The sequence below is a fragment of the Labrus bergylta genome, chromosome 20, assembly GCF_963930695.1.
Source record: "Labrus bergylta chromosome 20, fLabBer1.1, whole genome shotgun sequence".
NCBI classification, from domain to species: domain Eukaryota; kingdom Metazoa; phylum Chordata; class Actinopteri; order Labriformes; family Labridae; genus Labrus; species Labrus bergylta.
This window is the reverse complement of record NC_089214.1, coordinates 1233058-1257016: the sequence shown is the minus strand read 5'-3', so window position 1 is coordinate 1257016 and position 23959 is coordinate 1233058. Positions and strand designations below refer to the sequence as shown.

Here is a 23959-nt window from a genome sequence, read left to right as displayed (position 1 = left end):
GTTTCAAAAAAACTCTGAATACTGTTCAGAAGCAAATGATCGTGTGCCTTGTACATTATCTGAGCAGTTTTTAGATCTACTAGATCGCTGAATAGACTTGAGCTTGTATATTTCTTTACATACACATTGATACACCACCGACAAAGCAGCAGGAGCAACCTGGGGTTAAGTGTCGTGCCCAAGGACACATCGCACATGCACCACTGAGCCACAGCCGCCCCACATCTAAAAACACATCACAAAATAAAGAACTGTAAACAGTCTGTGGAACATTTTGTCATTTCCCCGAGTTGTTGATAAGTTCAAACACTTAGCCTATCTGTAGGAAAAGTTGTGTTTGAGTTGCGCGCCTTACAGATGGTCCAGCATGTGCACACACCTGCTCCTTTCCCACCGTGATAATAAATACAAGCTCCTGTTTCAAACTTGTTGTTTTTTTTATGTCTGGAATACACTCAGGAAATATCCTCATTGATTTACTAATATTGGCACCAAACTTAACGATTGCCCAACACTTTCTGAAGGTCTTTCTGTCTCTCAGGGATATAAATACTTAAAAAATCCAACGTGCCATTGACTCCTAACTGCTCCAAGATGTTTGGGCTCGTGGCTTTTCTGTCCTGCATTGGTGAGTTGTTCCTGAAGTCGACTAAAAAAAACGATCTACGCTCTGTCTCAGTGAGGGACTGTGTGAACAAAGAGAAACGATGCTTTACCCTCTGCTCATGTTTTCTCCTGTAAGGGCTCATCTGGGCTGAGGCGCCCTTCAACCACAACGTGCACAATGAGAGGGTCATCGGAGGCAGCAATGCCGACCACAACACCTGGAAGTGGCAGGTAAAACCAGAATCATTACTTTTTTTCTTATACAACAACAATTAAATACAATTTTGTGTGTTTTGCTCTTTTGAAAATACAAAAAGTTTTTAATTTTTTAATTTTTTTTTATTGATTCTGTATCAGTGAGTGTTTGATTTGTGTTTGTTTTCCTCTCAGATTTCTCTCCAGTATGATTCATACAATGACGGTTCTTACTACCACATGTGCGGAGGCTCTATCATCGACGGTTTCCACATCATGACAGCAGCTCACTGTATCCTCAGGTTTGCTTTCTTATCACTTTTTATTGACATTTCTATACACTCGTAAACAAACTAATGTAACAACCCCAACTGTAAATCTTCACAATAAATAAAGACTTTTATTTTGTTAAGTTCAGGAGGATTTAAGGTTAAGCTTTGACAAACAAAATGATTCTTATATTTATAATTATTTCGTAAACATCGACACAGTAACAACATTTACTGTTTTTTATTTATTTTTGGAGCAGGAATCAGGAAGAATGAACTGTGCAACTTCAAAATAAAAGCTCTGTATGTTTAAGTTTCAGCCACAAAAAACTTGAAATAAAGGAATTGTTTTTGGTGTGCCAGAAGCTAGTGTTGCTAACATCCACGTCTTTGTTTTTCCTTCCTTCTATTCAGTACGGATCCCAGGGGGTACCGTGTGGTCGCTGGCGAGTATAACCTGTACGAGTACGACGGCAGCGAGCAGTTCATCAGCGTGGAAAGGATCCACATCCATCCTCAGTGGACCGGAGACCTGGGCAACGGGTAAAAAGACAGAAAGTCAGACCCCCCTCTTATGAACCAGGCTGAGATCCTCTGGTGGCGCTCTGCTGGCTCTTTAAAGGTCCAGGCTGAAAACCAAAAGGGGGGCGGGTCTTTAACTGTCAGAGCCCCCCCAGACTGCCAGAGGAGATCAGACCTGCAGAATCAGTCCCTCCTTTTAGTTCTCTACTTCAGACACTCTTTGACAAAAAAGCTTTTACTCTGTGATTTAGTACTGGTTCATTCTATTTGTCTGTTTGCTTTACTGGTTTGTTTACTGGTTTGTTTACTGGTTTGTTTACATTACACACTGTGAAGCACTTTGTTACCTGTACTGAAACGTGCTCTACAAAGACAGAATTAGCAACTCAATTTACCACTTGTTGTAGTACTTCCTCCCTCTGAACCCGAGGCAGTCCAAACTTTTCTGTATAATAAAAACGTGGTGATAAGATTCTCTTGTTGGATGTGTTTTGGTTCTCTTTTAGAAACGACATCGCCATCATGAGGCTGGCTGAGTCTGTTTATGACAACGGCTATGTTGCAATCGGCGAGCTCCCGGCCCCGGAACAGATGCTCCCTCATGACTTCACTTGTTACATCACTGGTTGGGGTCTGATGGACTGTAAGAAAACACACACACACACACACACACACACACACACACACACACACACACACACACACTTGACCATAAGAGGGGAAGGTGGGGAAGGCTTTCTGGGGCCCCCCATAGAGATCATCAGAAACATGGTCCATCCTAAATTTAATCAACGATCACCAAATTTTATTTTAAATCCAAAGACTCAACATAACTGATGAAACCGCCTCTTTTTTGATGGGTGGGCGTTCTTTTTGTAATGTAAATGCCATGCCGATTGCAGACAGGACGAGGAGGAGAGTCTTATCCAGGAGGAGACTAACGCTATCCGACATGCATGCACTGATATCCTAAAATTAAATCTGATAAAGGCCTGTTCAAGGGCACAGACTTTTTCATGGGTGGTGCCTATTTCCAATGCAAATTATCAATGCATGTCTCTCCACTCTCCTCACAGATATGGGGAGCGTCCCTGAAATCCTGCAGGTGGCGCCCATCAACGTGGTGGAGCATTCAGTCTGCTCACAGCATGAGTGGTGGGGCACCCTCGCTCGGAAGAGCATGGTGTGTGCCGGAGGGGATGGAGTCATTTCAGGGTGCCAGGTAATGAAAAACAAATGTACAAATCAGCTTAATGCAGGGGCGGCTTGGTCCTGAAAACCAGTTTACCTGGAGCATGTGCAAACCCCTTGTGGGCCCCCCACCCTGGCATCCCTCGATCAGTGCATGTCCATAGGATCCTGTTTGTGCATGTGTGTGTGTGTCAGCTTTTTTAAGACACAAGGCCCAAAGGGGGGATGCTCTGCCCTATAACTCTTGTGTGTCTCTCTCTGTTTTTCTTTTCTTTGTTGTTGTTTCTGTCACAGGGCGACTCCGGAGGTCCCCTGAACTGTTTCATCGACGGAGTCTGGAGGATCCACGGGGTCGTCAGTTACGGTCCAGCTGGAATGTGCAACCAAGTGAGGAAGCCCACCGTCTTCACCAGAGTCTCGTTCTTCACTGACTGGATCTACTCGGTAAGTGTGTTACCCTCTACCATGAGGTTCTGAAATTTTATCAGCTTTCCTGACTTCTGTTTCTTTGGTTTTGTTTTCTCTCCAGGTGACCAGATAAAAAAACTACAGATGGAAAAAGGGGATTTTTCTCACACTGTGGAATGGAACCATTGAAATAAAATAAAAAACGCATCTTATTCATCATGTGTGTAATTCTTGCATGGATGTGCTTGCAGCTCCTAATTCAACCACAGGGTGGCGACAGTGTATCATGTGTAGCTTTAAAACCAGACTGGCTCCTTTTAATTTCTCAGAAATGTGTTGCCTGACAAGTGACAATGACAGGTCTGTGAATGGGGTCACAGTTCAAGTGTTACTGCTCAAAAAGCAACAAAAGCAGAAAAGATTCTTTTAAAAAACAACCCTGAAGTTTTGACCTCAAGCTGCAAAACCAGTTCACCCAAATTCCTCTGAACGTTGAACCAAATACCAAAGAGATTTTACGCTCAAAAGCTCCCCGTGGCATCGAGGTAAACTCAGAGAGTCAGAGTGTAGGAAAGCCTACTTTATTATTTCTCTTCATGGTTTTGCAAACGTGAGCTTCAAACAGTCACAGGTCTGTCTGGAATTTCTTTCTCTCCTTACGTTTGTGGCGTCAGTCAGGAGACTTCGGCATGACTTCATGTAAAGTGTTTTTCTTAAGCATGGAGACTCCAAACCGCAGATGCATTCCTGTGGTTCACATGAAGAAACTAACTAAAAGAACATGAATTTAACTAATGCAAGCCTCTGCTGCCTTCTGCCTTAAATACTCCAAGAAACTGAGCAAGTTTGAAACGCATTGAGTGTCCTCTTAGGAAGAAAAGGATCATCAAATATGTCGAAAAACATGAACCTGTGAGGGTTTTGGTCGCCTCTGAAAATTCACAAAAAGGTTTCTAATGTAGCATGAAGTTCACTTGAACAAATCAGCACAACAAACAAGATGAGTCAAGCGTTTAGAAAATGTTTTTTTTTTATTATTATTTGGAGGGACAGGCTGTCAAAATGGCTTAGATGAAAGAAACTGTCTTTGAACAGCGGGTTAAAGTGTGAATATGTAAAAAATAAAGCAGCTTTGTTTGCTCTGCAGGACCATTCAAGCAGAAATATGTACAACACAAAAGGCAAAAAAAAAAAAAGTAAGACACGTTCTTTGAAAATAAACTTAAAAAAATAAGAAAAAAAGAAAGAAGCTGTACTGTTAAATACATTACATCGAGAAACACTCACTGATGCCATTTCTTCATGAGAATTGATGTTTTGTACAAGAGAAATGAACGTTTTGCTTGCAAAAAGAATCAGTGCCCTCTTGGATGGATTTCAAAAGTAATCTGAAGAAGAAAAAAAAAAAGGCAAAAAAAGAAAAAAAAGCGAATAATACATTTTTCCGATGTGCACGCTGCACTTTTCAAAGTATACAATTAATCAGAACAAGTTTTAACAAACAGGACCTGCATGCATAATTCCTAAAGGGTCCAGATAGGCTGCTGACACAGCTGCAGAAAGAGGGGGGGTGAGATATGTACATCGACTGTCCTCAGCTGCTCATCACCTCTGATCAGGTTCTGTCATAAAACGAGGAAACTCGTCCAACTTTCAGGGCTTCAGCGTGCGATAAAAAGTGTATAATATATGCAGTTTTTATCCACCAAAAGAAAACCCCTTCACGTGTCATTTCTAACATAGCGTAACCCGAGTCACAGACTGAATACAATCAAATTGATCTTTGCAATTTACTCGTTTTTTTTTTTTTTTCCAAGTGGCATTTTTGTGAAGATATCAAAGCGTAAGGCTGCCTATGAAAAATACCTCTGAATGCTGGAGAGTGAAACCCTTCATACGTAGACATTTCTCTATAATTCATATATCACAAAGGTTTCCCCCCCAGGGTGGAAAATTACTCGTTTTTATTTTTTGCTTTCTTAATAATAAAATATTCAATTTGTCAGTGATTAGAATTCTTTCGTCCACCTACATAAATTAGTTACAAAATATTAGTGTCATTTTCTATGCTTACATTATAGGCAGCATTACAATAGAGCCATCGTTTTTCTCGTCTCAGTGATTCGGGAGATCCACAGTTTTCAGTCCCCAAAAAAGCTTAAATGGAAGCACTGTGCGCACGCCGTCAGGAGAAAGGCAGGCGTGGCTCGTCCAGTAAGCAGGCACGGCCAGTTCGCTCCACAACAAGCCATTTTTACTTTTATTGCCAAACGTCTCAAAAATTAAATAACTAAAATGAAATGATGACATCATAATTAAATTACATCAAAAGTAAATAAAAAGTTAATGTGTAAGAGTATAGATATTAAATACTTTCTGACGGACTCATGGTCCCCATTTCCCGCCTAAATGTGATATGGAAAAAAAAAAAGGGAAAAGAAAGATTGCACTTTCAGGTTAAAAAATATCAAACCACAGTGCGTCTTGAGTGAAACTTTATCTGAAATAAATAGAATAAAATCATGAAGGAAAATAATTTAAAACAAGAGTAATAAAGACAACACAGCTACAGCTTCTGAATGATGCGAGCGTTACTTCCTGTTACCCTTCCATAAATAAAGAACTCCATCTGTTAGCGTTGATCTGCTGATTCGATCCCATAAAACCAAAACAATGCCTTTTCATACTATTTTCACAGATAAAGTGCTGATCGAGGAGCTTTTTGTTTTTTAAGAGGGATTTTCTTTTTTGTACCATAAACTTAAGACCCTTGGGAGGGATCTTGAGGAGAGAGTCTGCTAGCTTCAGGGTTCAACACAGGGACGACCCGGCCTACTCGAGGAAACACAAAGTGAGTTTTTCATTTCATATAAAGGCCATCACAGCAATGGTCACCATACATTGCCTCCAAAAGCTAGAAAGCTAGAAAAAATCCCTGAGGTGCACATTCAGCTGTGTTGAGATTCCCAACCTGGCCCCCTGGTTATTCTGGTTAAAAGATGCCTTTCTATTTTTTTTAAGCACAAAGGTTGGTGGTCTCCGTTTGGTTAAAAGAGCTTTCTTAGGAATCGAGAGCCTTCATTGGTTTTCTCCGGGCCGGGTCGAATTGATCTCTCTTTTAAAAATCTTTTAACACTAGCTGCCATCTCACACAGCAATAATCCTCACACTGCTTTGCTAACATTTTGAAGGCAAGTCTGGAATTTGAACATTTATTTAGGCAAGAGGGGAAATCACAGCTTCCTCAAAACATCTTCTTATGTGCATGTTCAGTCCCCTCACAGAGAAAACCTCCATTTTTGTTTTTTGTGCACTGTCCGTACATTTTTGTGTCAAACTTTCACAGACTCCATCACGGATAGTTTCATGGCTTCCTCCAACAGCTGATTGTCCGTAAATGTGGCGGGGGGTTCCGGGACAGATTCCGAAAGGCCGATGAGCGACTCCAGGAGGCACGTCCCCGGGTCGCTCACCGGAGGGAGACTGGGGTAGCTAGGCAACTGGAAGTGGAAAAAGTTGTCCATGTGTTCGTACTCCTTCAGGGAGTTGTAGAGCGAGCTCGGTCCCAAGCAGGGAAACCCGTCGAAGAACTCCAGGTCGGACTCCGACGAGAGGCTGAGGTCCATGTTGTAGCTCGCCGAGCGGTCCACGGTGGGTGATGGCGTGCGCGGTACGCTGCTGCTATGAAATAGTGCGTTTCCTTGGTTGGCGTTCTCGTCTAAAAGTTCTGAGATGGCCATCGCTCGATTGTCTGTGTGATCGTCCAACAAAGCAGCGTCTATGTTGTCATTCTCGTCGGCGAAATCCACCATGCTGAAGCTTCTGAAAGCCTCGGTGTGCGACTGCTGCTGGTCTTGCCGTTGATCTTGGCAGAAAATGTCTTTGCGTTCCCCGCTGTCCCGGCTGCTTCTCGAGCAGTTCTCGCTGAAGCTGAGAATGCGACTCAAGCCCTTCTCGTCGACGTCCAGCTGGGTGCGATTCTCACCGCACAGGCCCTCGCCTCCTTCAGAGTACTCGCTGTGGCCCGACGAGTCCGAGTCTGTCATGTCGCTGCTGCTGCAGCTGTTCTCCCCGGCCGCCGCCTGCTCCGAGCTGAAGGGGAAAGAGGGCACTGCGGGTAAGGTGGTGCCCCGCGTGGAGTTCTCGTCCTCTTCCTCCTCGGTGCTGGACTGCTCCTCCAGCCTCTTCTCCAGCTCCAGCTTCATGATGGTGTGGATGTAATGCGTCTGCACCCGGGTGGAGTTAAACTCGATGCGGCCCTCGATGTTACCGCAGCCATCCTTGGTGCAGCCGCATGGGAACGAGGAATGATCCATCTGTTGGATTGAAGAAAGAGTTTGTTAAATTCAAGTCAAACTGTAAGTCCAAAATGTGAAACAGACTTAAAGACTTTATAATCACATTTAAATATAATATAAATCAAGTATCTCCTCTGAAAATAACTCTGTGAGTCATGACTGTCTACAATGGGTGTAACACCCGAGTCCCACTGTCTGTGATGTTTTCAGAGTTTTCAGAGTCCTATCTTCAGTTTGTTTACATCGCCAGGACGGCCGGCTGACTCCTCCCCTCGTGTATAAAAGTTGTTTAATTGAGGGACTAGAGAAAAGAAGAATAACATACTGTACTCACTGCTTAACTGTGTTTCTAGATCACGCTCATTTCAGGTAAATTTACATGCAGTGTGAAGATACCAGCATAATAAAGATCGCTAGCATTAGCATGCTAACACAACAATGCAGCGCCAGTTGTTTTGGTTTCATGCTGGTGCTCAAGGGCGACATCTGCTGGATCAAAAAATCAAATATAAAGCCTTTAACTGTTGAACCTCTTCTCGACTCTTACCTGACATTTGATGCCAGCCAGGCTGCAGCCGCACGTCTCGGGCTCGCAGAAGCCCTGACAGTCGCAGCCGCAGTTCTCCCTGGAGATCCTCAGGTCGTGCAGCTGCCTCTTCTCCTCCTTGTCGATCTTCTTCACACCGGCGGCCTTGAGTAGAGCGTAGCGGCGTTTGGGCGGGTAAGGCTGGAGGAACGAGCCCTCTTCCAGGTTGGTCCCGGCGATGTCGATCTCGTGCTCCGGGATGTCGTCCACAGTTAGCCGCTCGGCCTCCTCATTCTCTTGAGTTCCATTCTTGGTCAGCTGAGGAGAACAAAAAGGAACCATGTTGTTGAAATAAGCTTGAATACTTGAATATGCCGTTAACAAACTCAGTATCAGCAGCGGTGTCTCTGATATCGCCTAAATTGTGGCATCAACAAATGGGAACTTGATCCCAAACCAATAAGCTTTAAGGTAAATCCTGTGACAAGTCTTGGTATTAGTGTTGATATTATATATTCAGGTCCACTCTTCTCACCTTCAGTTTCAGAGCCTCCAGCTTCTCCTCTCTGAGTCTGTTGAGGAACTTTTCCCGCCGCAGGAGCCGCTGCTCCACGGCGAACTCGGCGAGCGTGTACGTCTGGAGCACGCTGTGGCGCTGCATCATACCCAGAGTGCATCCTCCTCGACTGGGAACGCTGGTGAAGCCCTGGCACCGAGGGAAGGAGAACACCGTCACCTGGTCGAAGGTCACATTGCTCCGTCGCGCTCTCTTGGATTTCTTCAGGATGGACGTCGCTGTGGACGTAAGAAAAAATAACATTTAGAACAGGGATGCATTTGTTTTAAAAAAAATGCTTCAGTTGCATTCATGCACCACTAGAGGGCCTTATCCTCCTGGACTTGGATGAACTGAGATGAGCACAAACCCTGCTGAGCCTGGCTGTAAAAGGACACCCCTCTGATTCACTGGCCAAGGCTTATCATGTACCCAATTAAAAGACGCCGCTAACAGGAAGTCCAACACCCTTACATCCTGTAAAGTGAAACCTAAAACCGCCAAGAATTCCCTCGGCCTTGTTTCTTGTTTCTACCGCGCGACACAAACCACCCAGCCCAGGAATTTCCCACTTGGTGGTAAGGACACAGGAGGAAGCAGAGCTGCCAGGATCACACTGACCGGGGAGTTAATGCTCTGGGCTTTCCGGAAAGAGTTGGAGGGTGGAAGTCAGCTCTCGGGACAGGAATAAAAAAAAATATGCCCACCCTGGTTTTTTCCTTACAAGCTGAAAATCCCTACAAATGGCCCAATAACTCAAAAGGAGTCAAAGGTTGCTTCACTGCTAAAAACATTCAGCAAACCAGACATCTTTCTGCACCCAGACGGATACAATAAAACCATATGGGAATCAAAAATGGAACCATATGTGGGAACGAGCTCAACAATTATATTCCACTTCCTTTGCCTATAGGAATATTAAACACGACTTTTGAGTTCGCTTGAAGACAATGTTCTCCCCCTGCTACAGTTTTTACAGACGTGATGATACTACTTGGAAGGGGGAATTCCTCTTAGACTCTCATTTTCAAGGCTTTGGCACCTCCTTGGGGACACACCCTGATCAGCTAGCCCGTGAAATTTGCTGACGTCAACTGGGGGAAAAAATCTGTGTGTTTTCTTTGATTAAGTGAGGCTCGGATGAAGAATAAAAAAAACAACCTTTGACTTCAATGCAGCTGCACACAATAAGCTTCACTGTGTTGTTTAATCAGTCGCTCGGGGTAATGGAGATGAAACAAACTGCCAGTTTCAGCTTCACATCCATCAAATCCAGCCAGGCTTACAACACCTGCAGGAGACAAATGACACCTTCTCTGCTGCCTCCAAACGAGAACGCTTTCCTGCCCATTTCCCCCTCTTTCACTTCACAATGGCATGCAACTTTCCGTCCAACACAAACACCAGATTTATACTGGTCTGCTCAATCTGCTTTCTTTTCTTGATAGGCCAATCCCCCCTTCTTTTTTGTATCCCTTCACCCAGCCTCTTCTAGCACCTGTGCTGGGTGCATGCCCAGGCTTCAACACAAGGCTCTGTGTGTTCCCAGGCAGTGGCAACCTGCCAGCTCTTTCTCCTCCTGGCTCTCTGCCCCCTCCATCCTGGAAACCTCACAACTGTTTTGCCCCTTCTCCCTCCCCTTACAATCTCTCTTCAACCCCTGACCGAAACCTCTAAAGGCCAGCGGCAGCATCCCCAGATCCAGAGACAGAAACACACTGAAGCAGCTCGACCCGTGTCATTTGAGGGGAAAAGTGATGCTTTTTTTTTTTTCCCCGTCTGCAAAAGTTATAGAGCCAGCCAAGGTGAGCAGCCACTGCATAATACGATTAGCCATTTTGCAGCTTTAGGGCATGAAATCAAAAGGGGGGTATTCATTGCAGAAGTCTGAAATCATTTCTGTGAAGTGTTTCATGAGCTGCCAGCTGCCTAAATTCCTCTAACTCTCCTCCATTTTTATGGTTTTGTTATCAGAGCCCTCCGCGGAGCAGTAAAGACAAGGCGAGGGAGTGCGTTAAAAAAGCATGTACCATCAGCTCTTTCTGATGATTTACTGTCACAAGGAGAGAGGACACTCACTGTTGAAATGTGTTGCTGGGGAACTGGGGTTGCTCGGAGTGGAATCGAGGGTGTCGGAGTAGCAGCTCTCCCCCTCTGAGTCCCAGCCGGAGCAGGCCGAGGAGAGGGAGGAGGGCGAGGAGTAGCAGGGGTCCTCATCCACCTCCTCAAACTTCCTCTTGAGAAGCCCACTCATTGCGTTAGCAGCGAACAATCTGCCAAGAAAAAAGAAGAAAAAGAGCATACGGAGGGGGTTATTAACAAATACTTCAGAGCTATTTTAAGGTCTTTCAATATAAAACAATCAGAAGCAGTGGAAACAGGTTGAAGGTATTGTGCACACACACAGGCGTTGTGTTTTTTTTTCCCAGAGTTAATGGTACAAGCGAGTCCTGTGCTTGGCCATGTGAGACCGTAGGCATCCAAATCTCGTGCTGCACTCAGCTGAGAGTGGAAATAAGCCACAGCACAGGAAGCAATCAATCAGGCCTATTCACATAAGTCAACAATTACTGGACCCTTCGCCCTCTTCCAAATCCCATCAGAGCAGCAAAATGCATTGATTAGAGGGAAATAAACCCGAGCACGAGAGGTGACCAAATGATGGAGACACAGACATTAAAATGTCAATCATTATTACCTTTAGCTTATCAGATTTCTGAATCAAAGCAGTCTGCAGCTTCTTCCTGTTCAGTGTTTTCCTTCATTGTAAATATGTACAGCTATGCACTGTTTACATGTTTTCTTATGCAACTTGTGCATGTGTTCTTTCAGTGCTCCCGTGAGAGGGGCTGCTGGTTCAGCGATAAAAACAATCAATCCTTTGAGAGAGAGAGAGAGAGAGAGAGAGAGAGAGAGAGAGAGAGAGAGAGAGAGAGAGAGAGAGAGAGATGGAGAAAGAGAGAGAGAGAGAGAGAGAGAGAGAGAGAGAGACAGAGAGAGACAGAGAGAGACAGAGAGAGAGACAGAGAGACAGAGATGGAGAAAGAGAGAGAGAGACAGAGAGAGAGACAGACAGAGAGAGAGAGAGGGAGACAGGCAGGCGGAGAAACAGGAGAAAAAAATGATCTTGAGTTCAGGAGGAAAAGGAGTGTCATTTATAAAACACCACCATCTGTAAAACAGTCTCTTTGTGATAATGTCACTGATATCTTCTCATCTAATCCAGCCAATAATTAATACTGTTGTAGATTTTCCAGTTCTCTCAACTCGTTCCAGGAATAACAAAACCAAAAGATGAACATGTTTTCACGGCTTGGGGGGTGTTTAGAGGGACATTAGATGCGTCACGAGCTCTGACAAACAACAGACAGAAAAAATTCTTCACAACTTCTGGGAAAGCGGACTTCAAGAGAAGACGGGGTCATCATCGCAGTCCGAATTCTGAATAACTGAGGGGTGGAGGGAGGAAGGAAGTGGAGGGGAGAGGGAAGACATGACTGGGCTCGAGTCCAGCTGCTGACACTCCCTACAACGATGTGGAATTGGAAAAGTAGGCTTTTACTTTCCCCATAAAAAAGATCATTTCACCATCAAACTGTTTACTGTGTGCAGCGTCGCGGCCAAAATCACTTACAGCTGCTGCAGCACGTTATGAACGCACTTCAGTTTTTTGTGTTATACTTAGCTGTGTTTGTCCAAATATTTGCTTTGTAGCACCTATAATCTTGTAGTAAAATGTCTACAAGGAACGCTCATTTTGCAGTCGCAGTTTCTCTAGATTTTTAAGGATAATTGCAGATCTTTAAATTAGTTAAATGCACGTTCCAAATATAGCGATAATTCTTCCCAAACACGGCTCAGACACTCAGACACTCAGACACTCAGACACCGAACTGCTCATGCTTATTTGTCACAACGACTCTTTGGAGGTCAGTTAAATGTGTCAATGTCAGATATAAACGTCACAACCAAAGATCCTCCAAAGGCTTATCAGGAACTTTAACTCTGTGTGTCTTAGCTGCATGCCTGGATGATGTTATGCAAGTGTCAGGACTCGAGAAACAGGAGGGAGCAGGTATACAAGGGAAGGGGTCAATTTCAGCATGCAACAGGGAGCAATTATGCAAAAGCAGTCGCGCCTTTTTGACAAGGATAAAAGAGAAGAGTCAGAGTCAAGGGCGAGAGGCGGACACCTTTGTTGCAGCTGGTTACTGTTATTGCTGCAGTCAGATGTCGTCGTCCCCAGAGCGTGTATGATGAATGAATCACCTTGCAATAGGTCAAGCATTGCTCTGCACACACTCTCTGCAACAAACAAAAAAAAGGCATCCCTTTTCTAATGTGACCACCTCAGGGGCAAAGCGTGCTGAACGAGAGACACAGCTGCTTACGTTCCAAATCCAGCAGCAAATAATCTCTGAACACCTTCTGCACCTAATAATACTATCACCTTGTGGGATTTGGGTTGAAACAGTTTGGAAAACACCTGGATCTGCATCTGTTGCTATGTGTTCACTGATCAGACAACAAGTGTGTGTGCTATAAAAACACACACACACACACACACACACACTGCAGAAATGAGGAGCACACATGGGTTCACCTTACATTTTTTGCACACCCTTTGCTTGTGGAGGAAAAAAATGAAAACAAAAGCTGCGAGGCATCCTCAGGGGAGTGCAGAGAGCGCCAGCTAAGCAAAGTCTTTTTAATTAAAAGCTGCAGTGAGGCAGAAGTGGGAGGAGAGGTGGAGGGGGGGGGGGGCCGTGGTGTCAGAACTGGGTCATTGTCTCTTGACTGCAGTCTACCTGACACATTGATTTGTTAATCCTGTTCAATGGGCAGAAACAATGGCGAGAGGTTAATCCTGGCGAGGGGGGGGGGGGGGGGGGGGTGGAGACGGCTTGTAGTCAATCTGGAGCTTCTCAGCCTCTGCACCCAGAGAACTAAGGCCAAGAGAGCAGGGAGAAGGGGATGGAACGAGGGACCCGGGGTAAAAAAGAAAAAAAGAAAAAGAGACAACAATCAAAAAATGACTCATTTGCACAAAAAAAAAAAAAGGGTTGAGGGAAAAAGATAAAAGAGGAGAAGTCAGAGAGCCTTCTAATGCTCGTCTCTAAATGGAGGATGGATGTGATTGGACAGACAGAGAGGAGAGAGGAGAGGCAGCACAGCATGTTTTTAACGTGCAGCTAAATTATGCATCACTGTCATTCCATCAAACCACACACACACACACACACACACACACACACACACACACACACACACACACACACACACACACACACACACACACACACACACACACACACACACACACACACACACACACACACACACACACACACACACACACACACACACACACACACACACACACACACACACACACACACACACACACACACACACACACACACACACACACACACACACACACACACACACACACACACACACACACACACACACACACACACACACACACACACCACTGAGGTGCTCCCCGACCAGTCGTCTCAGAGTCGGGGAGATAAATCTCTGGTGAGGACATTTGTCACCAGAAGCACGACACACAGCTCGAGTCAGATGCAGAACTATGTCAGTGGAATAAGATTATCTTTGATACAAGCAGCTACGGGGCTGATGATATGAAGTCAGGATGCCAATTCAAGTCTCAGTGTGTTTTTATTTACAGACAGCTCACTCATGGTTTCTATTAATGAATCTTAAATTATTCACACAGGGGAGGATGTTGAAGGCTTTAAGAAAATCAATCCAAGAACATTTAAAGGAAAAGGTAAACAGCAAAACCAAACTTTAGTTTCCTGAAAGTGTTGAGAGGGCGAGGATACATGTCTTGAGGAAAAAGTGCAAAAAAGAAGAGGAAGCTAATGTTTAATGCAACCTTACATAAAGTAATCACCCGGCAGCCCACGTCTGGCCTGCAGCCCCCCCGACAAGGACAAGTCACAGCTGACTTTGCCCCCGCGCACCTTCTGTCCTGTCCAGCCTCTCTGCAGCTTGAGATCAGTGTGGGTGGGAGGGAGGAGCCACAAGTCGCAGCAAACTCAGCCAGCAGAGAGCATTTACATGACAGCCCGGTGCAGTGTGTGAATGAGTGACTGGCTGAGTTTGAGTGCTCATAAAATGTGATAATGATGAGCCTGGGAGTCTTCCTGCGTGTGTGTGGAAGCATGTCCAGGCAGGCTAACCCCCCCCTGCAGGCTTCTCACTTCCAGCTCTGTCACAGAGAAGATGGAGGTGATTGATCAGAGTCATCAAGGTGACGGCTGGAGGAAACACTCAGTTTCTTCAGCTGTGACTCAGAAGCACTCCACCTGCTGGAACAAAGCAGGGAGGGCTGCTGCTGCTGCTGCTGCTGCTGCTGCTGCTGCTGCTTCCTCCTCTATGAGCCTGTTGTTCCAAAAAGCTGGCTGTGTGCGACTCTGCCACAGAAACATTCTGTTCCTCTGCCTCGACCCGTGTGCGCACACTGGATTCCAAAAAAGTAAGAGGTAGTGGGAGGAATCGTACAAAACAAATAAATAATGTCATGTCTCCAGGCCACAGGAATTCCACTCTGGCAGAAAACACTCTTGCTGTACTAGCGGGGAGAAGAACACAGGCTCTATCTAACCCAGATGTGTTTTCTGCTGCTAACCTCTGGAACGCCCTGCTCCTCTTGTGAGGCAGCCGAGCACGGCTACCTTTTTGCTATAGCCACACCTGACAGAGGGGTATTAGCTTGCACGTGGAGGTCACATGCCTCTAAGCTGTCATTAATATGCCATGTAGGACCAGACTTAAATGACCAGGCGTTGCCTGCAGGACTCAGACTGTGTGTACTCTTGCTTATTTGTGTTTGTTTACTCAAACTGTAAACAGAGAAGGAAAAAAAAAAATCTATGGAAAGTAAAACACAAAAACATGCAGCTCTGACACACAAGCATGTGCAGCGTGTTGAGAGATTCTCAAGCAAAAATTGCTTCGCATATAACATGCAGCTTTAAGCGTGTGTGTGTGTGTGTGTGTGTGTGTGTGTGTGTGTGTGTGTGTGTGTGTGTGTGTGTGTGTGTGTGTGTGTGTGTGTGTGTGGAGGAAGGGAAGATAGAAAGGAGGGGGGTTGGTTCAGGGGTCGTGCTCCAGTCTGGGACACTTGCAGTGAGGAATGCTGGGAGAGGACAAAGCAGATGGGAGCGCTCTCTCTCTCTCTCTCTCTCTCTACACTGCTGAGTGGGAGACCGTCAGCAGACTCCCTGCACCCCCCCCCACCTCCCCCCTTCTCCTCAAACCCCCCCCCCCCCCCCCCCCCCCCCATGTCTCCAGGCACAAAAGCGTGGGGCCATTCTGCGTGACCAAAATGAAGCAGGCATGCAGACAACCTTGTCTGAACCCTGCATTGCTGCTGCTACCTCCTCCTCCTGCTGCTGCTGCTGGGGAGTCAGATATATGAAGAGTGAGTGTGTGTGTGTGTGTGTGTGTGTGTGTGTGTGTGTGTGTGTGTGTGTGTGTGTGTGTGTGTGTGTGTGTGTGAGCTTCCCGGGGTTGTGAAACATACACTGAACGTGCTACACAGGAAGTGGCCATCCAGATTATCTGCGCCGTGTCTGACAGCTGCAGGAACAGCAAGGTTAGCTAAATACAGGATCAAATAATGGGAGAGGAGGGAGTCAAGATGTAAATCCTTCACATATGACACACAGCTCTTTTTGTTATAGGCTATAAGTTTAGGAAAATGCAACAGACTGGATAGAATTCAATCAGAGGGCTTTAAGATGGAGAAACGAGATTTGGAAAAAAAGAATTGTTTTAAAGCTCGGCACATTCCTGGAGGAAAAAAAGCATGCCACATGAAAAGCACAGCACAGACTGACTGCTGCTGCTGTGTTCTCTCTGTAAACAAAGGATCATTGAGCTCTCTCCAGCACTAATTCCAGAAAACATGATTCCAAAAAGGATCCGGGTGAGGTCGCGCTAGAGACGATTCAATTGGTTAAGTCGCTTCTTAGAGAAAAAAAAAAAGAAGCTGATTCTGAGGCTCTTAAAGGTAGAATACATAAAGAAAATAATGCATTAATAACAGCTTCCCTTAGGAAATACAATCAGCACAAATGTGGTTCATGCCTCAAATTGACGCTGCTGATGAGCCAATGAGCAGCAGGGAACATCAGCGTGGTGTAATGAATTAAAAATGTTTAAACAATAAAGGGTCTCCCCGTCTCACTGCTGCTGTACATTAAACTGTTAAACAGCTTCCCGCGAGATTTTGTAAATCAACAATTAATCATTATATTTGGCTAAAAAATGCCAAAAGATGACCCGATCACTTCCACGTGATTAATGCTAATTCTAATGACAGCAGCCCCTGTCTGTCAGCTGTGTGTGTGTGTGTGTGTGTGTGTGTGTGTGTGTGTGTGTGTGTGTGTGTGTGTGTGTGTGTGTGTGTGTGTGTGTGTGTGTGTGTGTGTGTGCTCACATGTTAGTGCCTTCAGGAGTCGCTCGTGTTACAAGAGGCGCTGAGCTGAGGTGAACGAGAACTCCAATACACAAAGCCGACCTCATAAACAGTTCACACAGATAAACCCACAGCCTCATAAACAAAAAGAACACACAGCGTAATGTCAAAAAGCAGAAGTGTGAGCTGTGAGGATTTAAAAGCACCACCTGAATAAGCAGAGATCGATACTAGAGTCTATAAAATCGATAAATGGATGAAGCGAATTGTTTGGATCTCGCCTACATCAACAAATCATTTTTAATCCTTCTCCATCGTCACGTTTTCTATCACCTGTGTGAGCGACACTAGTTAGTTCAAACTCACTTTAGCAGGTTAGATAATTAACCCAAACGTTTGGATAATCAGCCTTCAAGTTAAAATGACAGAAAGTGTCAAAAGAGAATCAGCGTTCAGCGTTTCTTCGGCACATTACGCACAGAGTGTAGTCCCTTTAAATGACACGGAATAAGAAGTATGTGGCTCCCCTTGTTCTCTCTGGTTCAACACATTCAATAAAGCCAACAGCAGCGGACTCTCCATTCTGTGTCTACTCACCACCAAGTCGCGTATCCGATCACCATCGGTGACGAAATCTCGCCTGGTTTTTACAGCCAAGTAATCCAAAATGGCACGAATAAATAGCGGCGCTTTGCTTTGCTTGAACCCCGCATACAGACTCCACAGCTCTCGGCTTTGCTATTGTCTCTGTGTGTGTGTGTGTGAGAGTGTGTGAGAGTGTGTGTGTGTCCGCGCTGTATACGGAGGCTCCGTACCAGCTGAAGCGCTTCCCTTGTCTGGAGCAGACTGCCGAGAAGCGCAGCCTTTTTTCGTCAGTGGAAAACTCCCTCCCTGGCGTCTCTGATCTGACGCAGGCGGTGACACAGGGAGGCTGCCCACGCCGCTTCCTGCCTCTTCCTCCCCACTCACTATCTGCCACTTTACAACCTGCGTGACAAAATACACACAGGCTACATATGGTCATCGATGGTGTTCATTTAATAAGTATAAGCTGCATATATATATCACATCAGGACATTTGTATTATCACCCTTCAATGAGCCCCTGGTGGTGAGTTTGAGAATAAACAAACAACATTAAGGCTCTCTGAGAGGTGGATTAGGGAAACATAATTACAAAACACAACAACAAAAATGTAATTCCTGATTTAAAGCTGAGAAACCTAAAGATAGGTATAGCTCATATTCTCGTTATATAAACAGCACAATGATAGAGCCTGTAAATGTTCTTTTAATGAGCTTTATCTGTTTTATCGTTCAATAACTGGGAGGATATCTTGTGTTTTTTTTAAGGCCTCTTGTTAATCTGAGTTTTGTTTTGTCTTCTGTACATCAGCTGTTGATTTTTTAAAATATATTTTCTGGGCCAATCTTTTTTAACCTTTAATGGAGAGGACCGCTGAAGAGAGACAGGACGTGTTGGGAGGAGAGAGCTCGGGGATGACTTGCAGCAAAGGGCAGATGTCGGATTTGAACCCACGATCGCTGACTCTGTACATGGGTCGTGCTACATAACCGCTGGGCCATCCAGCACCCAGATGTTGATTTATTAAACACATATTGAAGCCCATTTGGTGGGACTTACTTCTCCTTATAGATCTAAATTAATTATCAGCTTTTGGCCTTTAAAATGCTACTTCAGCCTCAAACTTGGCTGTTACTCTTCCTGATATTCATGTTTATTTTTTTTTTTAAAGGGAGGTGACACATTACAGCAGGCGTTAGATTGATAGATCGAGGAGTTTCATCATTACTCGACTGATCCCTGATAATGATGTGGGTGGTGTGTCTTGTTTCCAGTTAAACAGCTGACTGAGCTGTATGAAATTATGACTCAGTTTCTTTTTCTTGGAACACAAAAGTGAAGCAGAGTTTCGAGGGAAACTATATACAACCGTTTACTATAACAATAGATCACAGCTACGTTCATATGCTAAGACTCAGCAGAATCATTTACAGTCTATGTGGCTGTGAGGGGATTTTGATTCATGATTTCTGATTTTATATTCATCGAGTACTTATCAATCTTTTGCAATCTTACAGAAGTTTTAATTTTTCACTTTTAAACTTTGAAAAGTGTGAATATTGTTGTCAGTATTTTTAGAATCCTTGAAGGGAAATGTAGTCCTTTTGGGAATTAGCCCACAATCCTTTGATTTTTTGATCAATAAAATCAATCAATCAAACTTTATTTATACAGCACCTTTCAGACAAATTAAAAAAATTCAGAAAAGTTATTGAAGAAAAAGTAGTTTATAAAAGTATTGAGAGACTAATGCACACCAATAAGAATTAAAAAAAAATATATAGATAAAAATTAGAAAATAAAATACAACACATAAAAGCAATAAGACATTAAAATGAATACAGGAGAAGAATATTTAAAATAACACTTAGATGAGAAATAGATCTGTTTGTCAAATATAAAGTGAAGTTAGCCGTCACTTATAGCTTAGCTTAGCACAAACACCAAAACATAAAAAACTACAAATAACCTCTATGCACACGTGTTCATATACTTGTCGAGTGTTATAAACGGATATGAAAGAACCATTTTAGGAGATGTTTAGTCCTTCTGACTTCTCGGCTCGGAGCTGGTTTAATGTTTTTAATCTAAGATAAAGATGAATCATCTTAACCAGGATGCCTGAGTGTCTGAAAACAACACGCTGATGATTCAAATCTTGTCTTTTATAAGAATTTGACTTGATTACGACTTTCTGGAAGGAGCGACATAATTGAGAAGGAAGTGGATGGAGAGTAGAGAACGTTTTGTACCAGTTCTGTAACTTTGAGATGATCTGATTTGTCGATGATTTCAAAAGGAGAATGGAAAATGAAACATGTGAAACGAAGCGCTATCAATGAACTGTGCAAGCTAACGCGCTAATTAAGATTAAAACATCTGAAGTATAAAAGCTAAATTAGATAATTTATCTTTGAGTAGCGGTCTGGTTGGGTGAATAATTTCTACTCATACGACCCTGGAGGATCATTTTGGTGAAGTTTCCAACTCAATTCATGATTTCCCATCAGCACAAACTTTGAAATTCCTTCCTGTTGTAATCACTGATTGAATCAACTTTACTTTCTCCACAAGCAGCCACACACACACACACACACACACACACACACACACACACACACACACACAGACACACACACACACACACACACCCCTCCTCTGCTGAACTCCTCCCAGGTATTCACAGGTCCTGCGTCCGGCTGCGCGCACGCTGACATGTTTCTGGCGAAGTGTTCTCCCAAACGTCAATACAGGTGCTCGACTCAGACATTTGGGGAGAGGTCTCCTAAAGCTGTGTACATAGAGCTATGCTAATTGTCTCCCTGCTAATAAAGGGTCCTTTCTCACCAGCCTGTTGAGCCTGAGGGGCCTCATTTTAAAGAGGCAAAACAAGCACATCAAGCCCAATGACAGCAGATACAGTCCCATTACTCCACACAGCCGGTTTCTGTTCTCCTGAGTTTGAAAGTGAGAATAACAGAAGATGAAATACTCCCGGTGTGGGTTTAAGTTCTTGCAGATTTTTGCTTTGGAGGTGGCAGTTTCACCAGAGCCACAAATTAGCATCTGAACAGGAGTGAACGGCTTTGTGATAATGAACGTGTTAGATGTCAGAGATTATAGCCGGCCACACGACGTCATCATCTGTGAACTCTAAGGAGTCGTTTTAAAAATGATGGTGCAACTTTAGGAGAAGCTGATGATTAAACACAAAGACGATGTGGGAACATGAATATGAAAACATTTAGTCACATGGGTCATAGAAACCACTAATAGAGCTGCTGTGCTTTACATTTCTTAATAATGAAATGACCAGTTTTGTCAGCTGCTGCCACGGCCTGATAAACGGTCATTAAAATAAGAACTGAAGGGGTTAATGCAGCCTTTGTGGTGTTGAGATCACAACTAGAAGGTAAAGGAGAAGGTGTAGAGAGAGGGGCTGGTTGTATGGTGGGGATGTGGGTCATCACTAGATTTTTTGATAGATAGATAGATAGATAGATAGATAGAGAGATAGTGTTCAAGACCACAGTAAAGGAGACCAACACAAGACCAAGACCAGAGTGCTCAGAGACCAAGACAAGACCAAGACACAGCCAAGACCAAGTCAAGACCAAGACATACCCAAGACCAAGACACAGCCAAGACCAAGTCAAGACCAAGACATACCCAAGACCAAGACAAGACCAAGACATACCCATGACCAAGACAAGACCAAGACATACCCAAGACCAAGACATACCCAAGACCAAGACAAGACCAAGACATACCCAAGACCAAGACATACCCAAGACCAAGAGAAGAACAAGTCAAGACCAAGACCAGAGTGCTCAGAGACCAAGACAAGACCAAGACAAGACCAAGATATACCCAAGACCAAGACACAGCCAAGACCAAGTCAAGACCAAGATATACCCAAGACCAAGACACAGCCAAGACCAAGTCAAGACCAAGACATACCCAAGACCAAGTCAAGACCAAGACATACCCAAGACCAAGTCAAGACCAAGACATACCCAAGACACAGCCAAGACCAAGTCAAGACCAAGATATACCCAAGACCAAGACACAGCCAAGACCAAGTCAAGACCAAGACATACCCAAGACCAAGACAAGTCCAAGACATACCCAGGACCAAGACAAGACCAAGTCAAGACCAAGATATACCCAAGACCAAGACACAGCCAAGACCAAGTCAAGACCAAGACATACCCAAGACCAAGACAAGTCCAAGACATACCCAGGACCAAGACAAGACCAAGTCAAGACCAAGACCAGAGTGCTCCGAGACTGAGACAAGACCAAGACATTTAGGGATCAAGACCAAGTCAAGACCAAGACATACCCAAGACCAAGACAAGTCCAAGACATACCCAGGACCAAGACAAGACCAAGTCAAGACCAAGACCAGAGTGCTCCGAGACTGAGACAAGACCAAGACATTTAGGGATCAAGACCAAGTCAAGACCAAGACATACCCAAGACCGAGACAAGACCAAGACCAATGAATATAACAGAAAAATCATCATCTTGTGTGCAGCAGGCGTGTCTCTTACTTTAGACCATGAAACTGGGAATGTTGCGGCCGTAACCCCCCGGAGATGAAAAAAAATCAAACCTGAAATGAAAGAGATTTTTTTTCCTTCTAATCACAGTAATGACGTGGACAATTAGCAGATCACTGGTGGTCTTGATTTAAAATCTGATACTTTGGAGACCTTTTAAAAGTGGTCTCCAGACCGGTCTTTAGACAGAGTATTACAAAAGTACCATGTGGTGTTACAGTACTTAAGGACACTCAGAATCACAGACGTGAAAAACAACCGTCTACTATGAAATCCTGGATCCTTGTACCTCTTTATGAATCTAGAATCCCCCAAAATAACAACCAAAGAAGGAACGATACCCTGGTTTGACCTCTCACAATTTATCACTTCAACTCTATAAATGCTATGAGTAATCTATGTTAATTTCTCTGAGAGCACAGCACGCTTTGTAATAACAACACAGTGAATGTTTTTTGCTTCCATGCAGCCAAGGTGTGTAATACTTGAGGTGAGGGTGTGTTAAAGCTCCAGCAGTGTGAGCCCAGGAGTCAGCATGTCCAGACAGACTCCACCCAGTGAGCTTCTCCCTGTCGCCCTGCAGATCAACAATGAAGCATCCAAACCCACAGTCACATGAGCGGCAGCAGCAGTCACAGCCATTACTGAGGAATTCAGCTCTCTCCACTCAAAGATACCTAATAATCACCAACATTAACAATTAGTCCTCTGTTTGACAAGTCCCAGAGAGCCCCGGAGACGTTCTCCCTGGCTCTGCCTCCGCTGTGGGTTTGGGTCAGAGTAAAGACTAATTATAGCAGGCAGCAGCGTGAGCAAACAGCAGATCCCTGACAGGTTCAACAGATGTTGTTTTGATGGACAAACATTATTTAACAGGAAAAATCTTGAATACTTGTTCTTGTGTTCCAGGTCTTTGATGAAGTGCCCTTCATGACTTTCTCTTGAGACAAACAGGAAGTGTCTCAGCGGTGGAATTTATCCTTTCTTATGTCCCCTCTTTGAAGTCCCCTGTCCGGCCCGTTAAATTCTCCTATTTGATAAACAAGGAAAAGTTCCAGGGAACAGGGCGACTCACACATGTTTACCCTCTCTTCTTCTAGGGAAAAAAAGCTTCATGTGTTTGTGTGTGTGTGTGTGTGAAGGATGGGGGGATGGTAGTGCCAAAGCCCCTGAATCAGGCCTGAATACATTAAGACCACTCTCTTTAAAAGTGTGCCAGAGAGTTCATGGTGGAAGACGCCCCTCCAAGAGCACAATAATGGGCTTCAATGCTTTCCATCTGCAGACGGAGAAAGGCCTGTGACTGCACGTGCTGCGTGGAGTGGCCTCAACAATGTATCAATTTAGAGCCATCACAGGCGTCGTAAAAAGCTCTCTTGTTCACCATATCCAGAGCGGCCATTTTTTCCAACATGTCATGCTCGGGATGCAAGGTTTCAAATCCTGATGTGAAGTTGTACAAATGTTTCTGAGAAATAACAACCAAGTCACTGCTCCTCTATATCACAACAACAACAATGGGTGAGACAATTTAAAGTTAATCAATGTGCTTTTTACACTGCAGGTCACACCTATACATTCACACGCTGATGGTAGAGGCTGCTGAGTAAAGAGTCCATCAGTATTAACTCATCCATTCACACGCTGATGGTAGAGGCTGCTGAGTAAAGAGTCCGTCAGTATTAACTCATCCATTCATACGCTGATGGTAGAGGCCGCTGAGTAAAGAGTCCATCAGTATTAACTCATCCATTCACACGCTGATGGTAGAGGCTGC

General features: G+C 44.4%; 2 protein-coding genes across 2 annotated transcripts; one reads left to right on the top strand and one right to left on the bottom strand.

Moving 5' to 3' along the window:
* The first annotated feature begins 490 nt into the window (after positions 1-490).
* On the top strand, positions 491-3407 carry LOC110001206 (chymotrypsin-like elastase family member 1). The gene is made up of 8 exons (XM_020656649.3): positions 491-628; positions 743-837; positions 997-1103; positions 1485-1613; positions 2099-2235; positions 2669-2814; positions 3078-3227; positions 3313-3407. Exons 1-8 carry the CDS (start codon positions 595-597, stop codon positions 3322-3324), a joined length of 810 nt encoding a protein of 269 aa, XP_020512305.2. The 5' UTR covers positions 491-594; the 3' UTR covers positions 3325-3407.
* A 789-nt stretch (positions 3408-4196) lies between these two features.
* csrnp1b (cysteine-serine-rich nuclear protein 1b) lies at positions 4197-17888 on the bottom strand. The gene is made up of 5 exons (XM_020656650.3): positions 17630-17888; positions 10651-10844; positions 8551-8810; positions 8037-8333; positions 4197-7507 (listed from the first exon to the last, which is right to left on the bottom strand). The coding sequence occupies exons 2-5, from the start codon at positions 10823-10825 to the stop codon at positions 6524-6526; spliced, it is 1716 nt and encodes a 571-aa protein (XP_020512306.1). The 5' UTR covers positions 10826-10844; positions 17630-17888; the 3' UTR covers positions 4197-6523.
* Positions 17889-23959: the final 6071 nt, after the last annotated feature.

What these genes read in the sequence shown, in the direction of transcription:
- LOC110001206 (XM_020656649.3), top strand. Translation starts at nt 595, where the DNA reads ATGTTTGGGCTCGTGGCTTTTCTGTCCTGCATTG. An exon ending in GGCTTTTCTGTCCTGCATTG is followed by an intron (nt 629 to 742) that starts GTGAGTTGTTCC and finishes TTCTCCTGTAAG; the next exon opens with GGCTCATCTGGGCTGAGGCG. An exon ending in ACCGGAGACCTGGGCAACGG is followed by an intron (nt 1,614 to 2,098) that starts GTAAAAAGACAG and finishes GTTCTCTTTTAG; the next exon opens with AAACGACATCGCCATCATGA.
- csrnp1b (XM_020656650.3), bottom strand. Translation starts at nt 10,825, where the DNA reads ATGAGTGGGCTTCTCAAGAGGAAGTTTGAGGAGGTGGATGAGGACCCC. An exon ending in TGGAGGCTCTGAAACTGAAG is followed by an intron (nt 8,334 to 8,550) that starts GTGAGAAGAGTG and finishes TGTTCTCCTCAG; the next exon opens with CTGACCAAGAATGGAACTCA. An exon ending in TGGCTGGCATCAAATGTCAG is followed by an intron (nt 7,508 to 8,036) that starts GTAAGAGTCGAG and finishes TCAATCCAACAG; the next exon opens with ATGGATCATTCCTCGTTCCC.